The sequence below is a fragment of the Oenanthe melanoleuca genome, chromosome 21 (genome assembly GCF_029582105.1).
Source record: "Oenanthe melanoleuca isolate GR-GAL-2019-014 chromosome 21, OMel1.0, whole genome shotgun sequence".
In the NCBI taxonomy this organism is placed as follows: Eukaryota; Metazoa; Chordata; class Aves; order Passeriformes; family Muscicapidae; genus Oenanthe; species Oenanthe melanoleuca.
In genome coordinates this window covers 2,236,490-2,249,327 of record NC_079354.1, presented here as the reverse complement: position 1 = coordinate 2,249,327, position 12,838 = coordinate 2,236,490, and the positions used below count along the sequence as shown (strand labels likewise).

The window sequence follows — 12,838 nt, the reverse complement described above, 5'->3', positions numbered from 1 at the left end:
AATGCACTCATTTACATACCTTGCTCATCTTTCTGCTAGAGAAAGCATGACTTCTGCTCAAGCACAGTCAGAACATTGAAGGATGTCCTGTAAACCTCTCAAAGGCAATATTCAATTGATCAAACCTTGAAAACAAGCACAGGTCTAAATGTTGCAATCATGGAATTAGTGGAAAAGACTCTGAAGATCAAGATGAATTGTTCCCCTACCACTGCCCAGGCCACCATGTCCCCAGGTGCCACATCTACACAGCTTTTAAACCCTTTTAGGGATGGGGACTCCACCACTACTCTGGACACTGTGCCAAGGCTGGATGAGCCTTTCCACAGATTCTTACTGAAGTCTAACCCGAATCTCTCCAACAACTTGAGGCCAGTCGCTCTTGTCCTGTCCTTTGTTCCCAGGAGCAGAGCCTGGCCCTCACATGCATCCTCCTGCCAGGGAGTTGTGGACAGTGAGAAACTCCCCTGGAGCCTCCTTTTCTCCAGGCTGAGCCCTCCCTCAGCTATTTCTGGTGCTCCAGACCCTTCCCCAGCCCTATTCTCTTCTCTGGAAATGCTCCAGCCCCGCAATGTTTTGTTTGGTTTGGTTTGGTTTTTTTTGTTGTGAAGCACCCAGGACTGACCCCAGCACTGGAGGTGCCTCACCACAGGTGGGTGGTCACTGCCCTGGTTCCACTGGCCACACTGTGGCTGGTACAGCCCAGCTGGGCTCAGATGTGTGTGTGGAGATGAACGGGCAGGTCTTGCCGCCGGGCAGCGCTCTGCTCTGGGACCCTGAGCTCCCTCAGCGGGATGGAGCTCGGGACAGCCCGGACACAGCCTCGGCACAGCCTGGGCACAGCTCGGACACATCCTGGGCACAGCACGGACACCCAGAACAGCCAGGACACAGCCTGGACACAGCCTGGACACCCTGGACACACCGGGACACACCCAGCCGGCACTCACCGCCCGCCTCCCACACACCCCGGCCCCTCACGCCGCCCGGCCCGGCCCAGCCCGTCCCGCCTTCCGCCGCCATTTCCGCTTCCTGCCGCGCTCCCCGCGATGTCGGCGCTGGCCGCGAATCCAAACAACCCCGTGGTTTTCTTCGATGTCACCATCGGCGGGCAGGTGGGGGTGCCCCGGGACGGGGAGGCACTGCGGGGGTAACTGGGGGTGCCGGGGTGCTGAGGGGATGAGAGAGCGCGGGCGGTGCCGGGGGTTCGGCGTGTGGGGAGCGCTGGGAGCGCCGTGAGGGGCGGGCGGAGAGCGGGGCTGTGGGGTCACTGCGGCCGTGAGGAGCAGGGCTGCATCAGGAGGGGCTGTGGGCATGGGGATGAGCGGGGGTGGATGAGGAGACTGGGTTTGTGCGAGTGGGCCCTGTGTGTGTGTGTGTATTTGTGTGTGAGGGGGCCTGGAACACTCACCTGGCCCCGTCTCCTCAGGAGGTCGGCCGCATGAAGATCGAGCTGTTCGCAGATGTTGTACCCAAAACGGCAGAGAACTTCAGGTAATGAGCTGCAAAGGCTTCCTGGTGCAGGAATGGCTTTTTGCTGACACCCGTCCCAAAGTGCTTCACCTGCTTTGTGTCTGTTCTCAGAGATGCTGTGGCACCTTGGTCTCTGGCTGGAAGGGGTCCCCCTCTGCTTCCTCTCTGGAGCCTCCTGATTTGCTCCTTGCATTTAGAGCAGGCAGTGCCTTGTGCCATGGTGGAGGTCTCCTGGCCCCCAATTCTCCTGCCATCAGCTGAGGGATGCACCATGTGAAATCCCACTTCCATTGGAGGGATGGACATACCCTGCTCTCTGTCAAACACAGTGCCTGCCCCACATTCACTCTCTTACAGCCTTGGTGTTAACTCTCTGACCTCCTCACCACAAAGAGCACAGAAAATGTTTTGAATTGGCACTGGGAAGGAGCTGCCATTTCCTATTCCTGTTTCTCTGGGAACATCTCTGACACAATAAGGGAAATCATGTGCACCGGTTGGTGCAGCCCTCAGAATTCATATACACCTAACACTCTGCTCTCTTTTTGTTTGCCAGGCAGTTTTGTACAGGTGAATTCAGGTAAGTGAATTGTCATGTCATTTTAAGTGTCCCACTGGAGAAACAGGGCTGGGTGAGCTAGAAGGAGTTTGTCTTGAACTTTTTCATGTTGTACCAATACAAAATGGAAGAGAAATCCTTTCTGAGGAACTTGTGAGGGGCTTGGAGACTCACAGAGATGGCAGGTTTCCCTTTTTGATATGAATTTTTTGTGCCCAGGTGGCTCTAAAAAGCCTTGTCTGCAAAGCCCACCTGCTCATTCTGCATATTGCAGTGGGATCCCATGAAGATGTTGGTGTGGGTGTTGCAGGGAACAGAGTAGTTTCTTGTGCAGAGCCCACTGAGGCTTCTTTTTGCCTCCAACAGCAGCAGCTGAGAGGCTGCAGCACTTGATTGCATCTGAAGGCACCTGCTGATGTATAGGGCAACCCTTTGGGACTCTGAATTGCTAGGAAAATTTTGTGTTGGGATATCCATCAGGTTGCAATAATTCTCCTTTTCACTTCCTTACAGGAAAGATGGTGTCCCTATAGGTTATAAAGGAAGCACTTTCCACAGGTAAACCATCTATTGTTGTTTAGACACTAAATAGCAGCCTGAGCCATATGGGATTTTGTGACCTGCCTTGAGTTATTAGAGACATTTGTGGATCATGGCTGATGTAATTTGGGAGCTTTGGGGGACCTGGGGATGCTGCCCTCCCCCCTGGGAGGAATCCCCTGTTTCTGGTGTGCCATGGCAGATATGGCATCTATCACCTAATCACTATCCCTGGTCAAAAGCAATGAGTTCTAAATGACCTCATATCAACCACTAATTAGTATTTGTTGTAGATTTTAGTCTGCAGCATTCACATACTGTTAACCAGTGTTGCACAGCAAGGCAAAACCCCTTTTCACCTTACACTGATCTTGAGGCCTTTGGCCACTAAGTGTTGTTTTACTCCTTTAGGGTAATAAAGGATTTCATGATCCAAGGAGGTGACTTCGTAAATGTATGTACTCCAGTACTCCTTTTGTCCTTTTCCTCTGTGCTATAACATCTGCTGTTTCCAAGGGTCTGTGCTGATTTGTGGGATCTCTTTCTTTTTTGAGGTATCCAGTAGTAACTGGAGGTGTCCTCATAGCATTGCTGCCATCTTACTGCAACAGACCACTTGAAAACAAATCTGGAGCCTTGGGTGAACACACATTCTTCCCAAAATATTTTCTCTCTACAATAGCCTGGCAATACCCTGGGAGCTTTCAAAACTTGAAAATGTTTTTTTGCACTTTTTTCCTTCTCCCTTCTGTTATCCTCCTCCAGACAAAAGCCTCTGTGAATTTCAATTCACATTGTAGATAGACCCTAAGTACAGTACCCAGTGTGTAATGTAAGACATCATTTCAATCAAAATTAGCCTTTTGTTACTAAATTGTCCCAAAATAGAAAAGACTTTGCACCCACAATGGTGGTTGTGCTCTGACATGGGGACGAGCAGAATATATGAGTAAGGCTGAAGGGCCACAGGATCCCTTCACTGTTCTAGGACCTAGTAAAATTATTTTATTTTTAGAAGTGTTTCAAAAGATGAGGGAAGCAATAAAGCTTTTTCAATATAAAACTTGGTTGTATGAAAGAATTTGAGAGAAGTAATGACACAGCAACACCAGACTTTTTGTGACACTGCTGAGATGTCCCAGTGTTTTACTTCCACTCACCTCAACAAGTTTTACAGATTGCTCCAGTATTTGGAATTTGTATGTTATATTTATTACAGAGCCACTTGGGTAGCAAGCACAGTCACACTGACCCCTGAGACAGAGTGCAAGTTTCTGTCTCAGAGCCAAAAGTTTAAGTAAACTACAGAGAGCAGGAGGAAAACAAACAAGAGCTGGGCAAGTAGAGTAAAAGATGTGGAGCTGCATGTGGTATATTACTGATATTTTATTGTTCTGTTAAGTTTGGCCTGATAAAGATCATATATGTTAAGCAGAAAGGCAATGAAGGGAGACAAGTTGTAGCAAGGCAGAAGAAATGGGTCTGAAGTGACACAGAAAGGGAAGCTCAACACAGAAATGGAATTAACTGTCACAATAGTGACAATAGTGACAATAAGTGACTATACCAGAGACACTCATTTGCTTTGCTGCTACAGCTTTCCTGGAGGGTTCCTCACTGCAGCTTATTTAAGGACATTGTTGAAGGGTCCCTGCTCAGTCCTTTTGTCATCATACAGGAACACCTCTGCAAGGCTGGACCCAGGGGCAGGGTGGCCTTTCAGCAGTCCCCCAAGTCTGATGTGAACCATCTGCCAGGCTTCTGCAGAGTTCTGAACTTGTGGGCTGTCACAGCCCCTGCTGCTTTCATTGTTTGTGTCCTGAGATCTGAGTGCTTGGGCTTGTAATTAAGCACAAGATGTCTGGACTTAGTAGAAAGTACAGCACGAACTAGAAAACCTTTATTTTAGAAACTGTCCATGCAGGACAGAGAGACTATTCTCCTATTTCTGGTAAAGTCACAGAAAATAGGGTGAAATATATAAACCCACTGTAAGCCAACTTTTGCCATGCAACCACTTCTACATTCTTTGTCACACCAGCCCATACTTCTGTGTCTCCTCCCTGTTCCCTTCCAAGTCCTGATGGATCTGTACCAAGCAATCTGTAGCCTCCACTTCACTCTGAGAGGCTTGGACTTAAACTTACCATCTCCATGGGCTCCTGCCAACATAGGAATGGTGAACTGTAGTTAGAAACCAGTTGCTGTTCTTGTTCAGAAATGAAACAGTAAATGTGTTCACTGCTGGTGTAAGTAAAAGGCAGTACAAAACATCCTTTTTGCCTTTTCCTCTTGCTTGGAGATTTTAAATTAATTTTTAAATGGATTTGTTCTGTAGCAGTTGGTACAGTAAATGCTGTGGCTGACTGGGTACCTCTCTCATGCAGGGAGATGGCACTGGTGTAGCCAGTATATATAGGGGTCCTTTTGCAGATGAAAACTTCAAGCTGAAACACTCTGCTCCTGGCCTGCTTTCTATGGTGAGTATAAAATAATGACATTGTGGACTAAAAAGTTTTTGGTACTTTCTCTGTGCCTTTTCCTAAGTGTATGCAGTATTTGCTGGACAGCAGAATCTCTGCCATTGGGTATAAGGTCTGCTTTGTAACTGCTGGTCAAACAGATACTTATGGGTTAATATGTAGAGTAACACAATAGTCCTGATCCTGCAGCATCCTTTCTGTGCTGCCTGTTGGAGTTCTGGGACAGGCTTGGCTTGATTGCTTTCAGAAGAGCTTAATTCTAACAGTTTTCATACAGTTGTGAGTTGGTGGTGTTTTCTTCTTTCCTGATACTGTTATCAAACACTGACCTTGGCAAGGATGAAACAGAGAGATTTGGGAGTTCCAAAGCCACAGCAGTGTTACCATGGTGTCTTTTAAAACAGACCTTCCATTTCAACATAGTAGGAGAAACTGCAACCATTGCACATTGTCTGGTAGGAACAATACCCTGACTTTTGGAATGGAAAGCAAATGGAACCAGTGCTTCAGTGTTCCTATCCACAACTGCTTCTTCCCCAGCTCTTTCAGCTGCTCTGCCCTTAAAACCACTTGCTTAGGACATTTCATTATTTGGGTTAGTTATTCATCCATGTTGAAAACATGGCCCAAAAAGAGGTGTCATGGCCCAGCTAAGCAGCTGTGGTGTGAGAGAAAGGATTCACTCCAGTGCTGCCAGCTTTGTGTTAAAGTGGCATGGCTCTGAAATCATTATACTGGGTCAAATCATGAATCCCAGCTGGATCCTTTTGAAGCTGACTTGCATTAACTAGAAAGCCAAGATGACCCTATTCTTTGCAGTCTTTCAGCTGCAAAACTTGACCAGTTCACTCATCAGGATGGAAATTTGCTTTAGTAGCTCCTGGTTGTCAATATCATGAGTAGCCTTCAGTGTTGCAGAGATGTTTTCTTAACAGAGTGCAAATGCTCTGGGTTTTGTACTTGGGTGTGAATAAAATTTCACATCTGCATCTCACAGTTCCTGTGAGCCCTGTACCAATACAGCTGTTACTTTTCTCATCATGATCATTGAAATTTTAATTTTTACATTTTTATTCTGAGAAAACCTCCCCAAAACCAGAAATCAGAGTTTTTTTCCTTGCCCTGGTTTCTGGCATTCAGTTTTCCTCAGGGTAATGCTGCAGCCAATAAATACTCATCACCAAAAAGTTCAGCCTTTTTTCAGGAGTATGCTCTAGTGCCTGGACTTTGGCACAGCCTTATTGAACACACCTTTATAGAAAATAATAAATAGTTGGTGACGTGGCTCTTGTGCATTGTGGTGTGACCAGAGGTGGTGACATGCTACATCCCAGCACAGGGTGCTCTCCTGCAGATGGATCTTGTTTCCTTTGGTTTGTCTAGAAATAAACTAAAAATATTACAGTCTTGAGCAACACCTTTTCTTTAAGTGTCTGCCTTCAGTTTTGGCCAGTCTGAAATTGTAAACTTGTATTTTGCCATTCTCCACCCCCAGGCAAACAGTGGTCCAAGCACCAACGGCTGCCAGTTCTTCATCACGTGCTCCAAGTGTGATTGGTTGGATGGGAAACACGTTGTGTTTGGTGAGTAGCTGCAGTAAAAGTCCTGGATTGCCAGCTCACAGACATCCCTGCAGGGCAGCTGTTCAAATAAATAGTGACAATCAGAATCTTCTGAGATGGGAGGGGACCAGAGGGATCATCAGGACCAACTTCTGTTGCTGAGAACATTGTCAAAATTCTCCTGGAGCTCTGGCAGCCTTGGAGCTGTGATCATTCCCTGGGGTGCCTGCTCAGTGCTCCTTCTTCCCTCCTCCTTGTGCTGTCTGAGGGATCTGGGCAATCTGATGGATCACTGTTGAATCATTTTTTCACAGGTTAGCTTTAATCCAGATCAGTGTTCAGTGTACTGTATTTGTACACAAATCCTTGTGCCAGTGCAGAAGGCACAGATGAATGGAAGGTTCCTTTCTTCTCCACTATCAGCAGAGTTTTGGACAGTAATTCTGTGAAACCATATCTGCTAACTTGCATTTACTGCTGGTTGAGCTGTAGGAGTTCCAAGCCAGACTTAAGCTGATGGTCTCAAACCCCAAATTTCTACACACACCACCCCTGTGATGGGAGAAGGCACTTAATCTGTGCTGAGTGTGGAGAATGTTTGAAGAGGGATTGTTTCCTTTACGAGTTTATAGATCAGTAACAAACCCTGAAGTTCCCAAAAGCTACATACTGCACAGGGCTTTTCAGGAAGGACAAAAATGCATATACTTGTGATGAGTGGGGGGGAACAAAGGTAAAAAATAGCCATATTGAAGTGGATAAATTTTCTCATTCTAGGTAAAATTGTCGATGGGCTGTTGGTCATGAGAAAAATTGAAGTAAGTTTTCATATGGCTACTTCCCTGTGAACGTCTGCAATGCAAAGTCATGTGCAGGATTAAGTAGGGTTGTCCTGTTGTCTCCTGCTGTCTGTTTACAGGATACCAGGGAATACCAGTGTTGATAACTGGTTGTCATCATTATAGTGTAGCAGGAAATCTGTTGAAGCACAGGCTGTCATATGAGCTGGCTTTGGAAATGCTGGGACCTTGTGACTGATGGTCTCTGAGCGGGGATTGCGTTCTTGGCTTTATTTGCTTTGCATTTGTTCAGGAGGCTGAATTAAAAAGTTGTTCCATCAGCAGCTCAGACAAGAGTGTAAAGCATCTCACTTCTTTGCTATTGCCTGGGATTATTCAGTGGATGCAAAATCATCAGTTCTGCTGATCCATGATCAGCATGTTTAATAAGAAAAATTAAACTAATCTCCTGATGGGCTTCCAGGAGCTGAAGATAAATTCAGTCCGGGTGATAATTGCTGCCAGCATTAGGCCTGGGTGTCATGGCAGGATAATGAGTAGATTTAACAAATAGCAGCAAGTTCTCTTGAGATATCCAGCATTGACTCCATGACACATGTGAAATAATGTGCATAAAGACCTCTAATCTAGAAAGCAGGAAAAACACAGAGGTGTTGGGCTTTGAGAAAAGGTCACATGGAAGGAGTTGTACAGCATGGTATAATCTGCTGGAGGGTTGTGGTGAGCCTGCTTTGGGTATCAGTGCAGTGAGAACAAAGTAAAGAAAATTAGAGATTCAGAGAACAGCTGAGTCCAGCACATCAGGAGGTTCAGAATAAAGGTTGCTTTGGCACTGTCTCTTTCCTTCCTGTATGGAACCTGTATGGTTCCAAGTTGGTTTTGCTTGTGGCAACTGCTTTTAGTATCAAAGCCAGGGCAGCCTCAAGTGTCTTCGTGAGGAGCTCTCCAGTTTTTGCTCTGTTGCTTCCCTCCAGTTCAAAGGACCAGCCTCTGGTCTGTGTCCCAAACCTCTGCTTAAAGGGAGAATTCACCAGCTTATGGTTGGGCCTGTTGCCAGATGTGTAATGGTGCTTTTCTGTTCCTCAGAGCTGTGTCTGGAATTCCCTGCTCCTCATGTTACAGAGATACCTCTTAGCCAATCTTCTAGTACCTGTCACTGCTTTTATAAGTTTTGATGTTCTGGATTTGTTTGTCCCCAGAATGTGCCTACGGGTCCCAATAACAAACCCAAGTTGCCAGTTGTGATTTCTCAGTGTGGAGAAATGTGAAGTGGTGAAGGAGCAATGTGGTAAGTCTCAGTCTTCACAGGCACAGTGCCATGAACTCTGGGCTCTGTTCTGCTTCTTACTTTTCTCTTGACTTATTTTCACATTCCTTTGAACCTGCAGAGAGCTGTCTCAGCTCAGTGAAACACCAGGAAGTGCTTCTCTAACAGCATTCCTTTTTAGCCAACTGAAGTCCCAAAACTGGCTTCCCTCCAAGCTGCACAAACACCAGAGGCAGCACAGCAGGGATAAGATTTTGCAGCTGCAGTTGAGGGGAGATGGGTTTGTGGGAGCTTTTTCTTGGGTTGGGTTAGGCTGCCTTGAAGCCTCAACTCTCTAAAGTGGATGAAAGGGAATTGCAGCAGAAATCCATCTGGCATTACCCAGGCAGTCTGGTTGGTGGGAGGCCTCACTTTGACCTGAAGATTGGAGAACTTTCCAACAGCTACAAAAAGTAGAGTATCCATGGGTGGGACAGGCAGGGTTCATGAAAAGGAGAGAAAGAGGGAGGACTTGAGCCTCCTTGCTCAGTACAGCTGTAGGACTGACACCACTGAAGGACCAAGGAATTACCATTTTACACAGTCTTACCTTACCTTGAAAAAAAGTACCACTGTCCTTATCTGAAGGGAGATGTTTCCACTGTTTACTGTTATTCAGTCTTCATTTTGGTTAAACCAATAATCTCAGGCTAACATACAGTACTCTGTTTCCATTTGTCTGCTTACTTTATTGTAAAAACCACAGATATTTAAACAAATCTATCTAGAATTCAGTGTGTTGGGCTGCAGCTTGTCAAGAATCTGCTGTATTATCCTTTTGAGTGCTGATTTTTTCCAAGTTTCAGGAGGCAGCTCTGACAAAAGCACACACCCACAATTTTTGACCTTCCATTAAATGATACCCAAAGGCAACTGGAATTGCCCACAATGTTCCCTCTTTTGTAATAAAGTCTTGGAGACCTGCAGCACTTCAGACTCTTGGGAGCTCTTGCTATTTGATGAAGTGACAACAGGGAATGTAATCATTCTTCCATTCCTCTGGTACTTCTGGTGGCATTTACAGGCTTTTGGAAAAAGCCTGCTAGCAAGGCTGTCCCTTTTCTTGCAGAGCTGTGCTGAAGGGTTGGGTTCCCTTTAGGGTGGCCCTCAGACCCAGACTTTCTTATCATTTTAGTTTGGAGTACAGGATCTCTGGCCAATGCCCAGCTTGGGCCTGGAAGCTTTTTATTCATAGGTACAAGGCTGGTGGCACCTCCCTTATTTCCCAGCCAGGTCTTAGGAACAGCCTTGCTGCACCCTCATGTCTCTCATCTGACTGGGGATGAGAACAGCTTTTGCATTGCCTGATGTCAGACATCCACATCAGCTACTTGTCAAGATCCTTGAAAATCAGCTGAGAGAAACAGGCACTGTAGCTTTTAACTGCAGAAGTAGATGTGGTTGCCTGGCAGGCAGACCCAGGAGGGCTCCTGAGTTCACTGGATGATGAGAGCTGGTGTGTGGAGCTACTGGCATGCACCTAAAATCACTGTGTGCCCCCCCAGTGTCACTGCACAGCCTGGCTGTTGTAGGATCTGTTAGGAATGGCTGTCCAGCATTTCAGACCTGTTTCTTCTTCCTTTCAGTGTTCCTTTACTGGTGATTAGACCTGTGCTGGCTCCATGCAATTCCAATTCCAGTCAGCTCACCCACTGCCCCAGACTTCTCCACAGGCCAGACCCATGCTCTTGAGGTTCTCTTGAAATTATTTAATAATGGACATCCTTTTTTTTTTTTTTAACATTTTGAAATGTAAATAAAGAATTTTTTTAAACATGTACAGTGCACATCAATTAACATTTGTGGGCATGGTTTCTTCTCCAGGTGAGAAGAGCTGGGAGCAACATGCATTATCCCTGGCTGGTTCAGTCAGGAACATTTACTGTGTGGTATTGAGAGAAAGAAGGGGTGAAAGGAGCTTGGAGGAAGCTCCCACAGGCTTGGCTGTGCTATTTTCTCTCATGGCTGTTTGAAATGTTGGCTCTGGCTGTCAGGATTCCTCATTCCTAGGATTGCACAGCAGCTGAGGACACTCACTTCTCTCCAGCCTGAGGCATATCACTTTATACCTGCAGAACATCAGGTGATAAAAGAAGCACAGACACTTCAGTCCTTTCCTCCCCAGCCCCACAAATACTTTGCAGAGGGCAAGCTCTCCTGTAAGAGGAGGGTTGATGATTCTCAACAGGCTGGTTCAGGGAGTTATGCCTGGCAGTGTTGTGCTGAGGTTTGCACTTCTGGCTGCTGGTACCCAAATTCACCATTTTTTCACCAGGAAAAACAGTTTATTTCTGGCCCAGGCTTAGGAGCACTTTTCCAGCCTAATGTATTTATATCATTGCCATTAGCTGGTCTCACTTCCTGCATACAGGGGTCACAGAGCTTCCCCAGATTAATTAAGAATGGCAATCCATTACTACCTCTTTGTTGTTGCAATGGCTAATTACATCCCATTGTATTTCCCTTCAAGATGGAATGTGTAGGGTTCCAGCTTTCCATCTTGTGTGCCTTATTCCTTAGCTGCTGGCTGAAAGTCTTCTCAAAGACCACATTTTTTGGTTGAATTCCCCCATGATGATGTCACCCTGGTGTTGTATGTAGCAAATCCTGGAATGTCCTATAGAAGAGATGATGGATCTCCTCACAGCTTCCTCCAGCTGTGGGTGCTGCAGCTGGAGATGGTGCTTCTGCTGGCCTGTGCATTGCCCTGAGGGTCTGAGTTGCCTCTGGACCCCACAGTGTTACCCCCCAAAGACATTGCTGAGGCCCACAGCTTCAGCTGTAGGTGCATGGTCCTGAAATCCCCACAGATTTCCTCCCAGAGCTGGAGTTTGCTCCACCATTTTCTCCCTCATGGGTCACTGCCTGGTGTATTCCCTAATCCCATTCTATTGTAAGGTTATTTTTCAGGTGACTCACCAAGTAGCACCCAATTTTGACATCATTCTAGTTTCTTTATCCAGGTTATCATCCTGGTGCAGATCTTTGTGGGATTGTGTTATTGTTTTCAAGCCCTTCCCTTCATTAACTGAGTTGAGGATCAGGTGGAAGAGTTCCCAAGAGAGCTGGATGAGACCAGTGTTCCTAATGGGTTCATGTGTTGGGTTGAGCTTGGCCTCATTGGAGTCCCTCACCTGGCCAAGGTGGAATGTGGATGGTGAACTAGCAGTGATTTGTGTGCAATGCTGAAAGGGCTGATCCTAAGGGGATACATGTTGGTTGCAAAAATGGAGTGGTGGGTCATCTCCCAGAGACCTTCTGGGGGGTGCTGATGAACTTTCCCTCCTATGTCAGATGAATGACATAGCCAGGGCAGGGCTAGGAATCTGTGGCCAACAACCACATTTTTCAAGTGCCTAAGGAAAATTAATGCGTTGGACACAGGGTTTTCCTCTGGACCTCCCTCTGGGAAATCCAGTGAGAGATGCCGGGTGTCTCCAGGCCACTGTAAGGTGAAGACAGGGGTAAAGAGGCAAAGAGGAGCTGACAAGTGCTGGTTGGAGAACAGCTCCAGCAGGGTAAAGGACCCAGCAGAAATGCTTTCCCGACAGCCTGGGGGGTAGAAAGGCTCAGCGTGAGGAGCGTGAACCTTTCTACCCTCCGGGAAGGGAAGGATGGGATGCTTGGGAAAAGCCGATTCCCCGCGGGTCAGCTCAGTCCCGTGGATTAGGGAGCTCTGACACGGCTGCAGACCCGTCATGTCCCGCTGGTGTTTAACGCTGCCGGGCCCTTTGTGGCAATGGCTGAGGGCAGCGGGCGCGGGCAGTGCCGGGAGCGCAGCCGCCCCGCTCGCTCTGCCCGGCGCTCCCCGCGAGCGGAAGGCGCTCGGGGCGGCTCAGGGCAGCCCCGCCGCCACATGGCCGCGCGCACTTCCCCGATCGGGCCCGTTGGGGGCGGGAGCGGCGGCGGAGCGGCCAATCAGCGCCGGGGGCGGGACCGGGGCCGGCCGGTGAGAGCAGCGAGCCTGGCAGCCGCGGGCGGAGCGGCCAATGGGCGCGGGCGCTGCGAGACAGGCGGCTGCGGCCGCCAATGGCTTTGCGGCGGGGGGCGGAGGCGCGTTGGGCACAGGCCAATGGGGTCGGTCTCCGTTTAACGGGCGGGCCGGGCGGCGAATT

General features: G+C 47.7%; 1 protein-coding gene across 1 annotated transcript; it reads left to right on the top strand.

The window, feature by feature from the left end:
• Positions 1–648: 648 nt before the first annotated feature.
• PPIH (peptidylprolyl isomerase H) lies at positions 649–10,501 on the top strand. The gene is made up of 10 exons (XM_056508301.1): positions 649–1,115; positions 1,430–1,494; positions 2,030–2,053; positions 2,546–2,590; positions 2,984–3,026; positions 4,960–5,052; positions 6,551–6,638; positions 7,395–7,435; positions 8,617–8,705; positions 10,310–10,501. Exons 1-9 carry the CDS (start codon positions 795–797, stop codon positions 8,683–8,685), a joined length of 789 nt encoding a protein of 262 aa, XP_056364276.1. The 5' UTR covers positions 649–794; the 3' UTR covers positions 8,686–8,705; positions 10,310–10,501.
• Positions 10,502–12,838: the final 2,337 nt, after the last annotated feature.

Coding starts and splice junctions, on each gene's coding strand:
- PPIH (XM_056508301.1), top strand. CDS start 795: ATGGAGCTCGGGACAGCCCGGACACAGCCTCGGCACAGCCTGGGCACA. Junction 1,116..1,429: donor ATGTCACCATCGGCGGGCAG/GTGGGGGTGCCC, acceptor CCGTCTCCTCAG/GAGGTCGGCCGCATGAAGAT. Junction 1,495..2,029: donor AAAACGGCAGAGAACTTCAG/GTAATGAGCTGC, acceptor TTTGTTTGCCAG/GCAGTTTTGTACAGGTGAAT.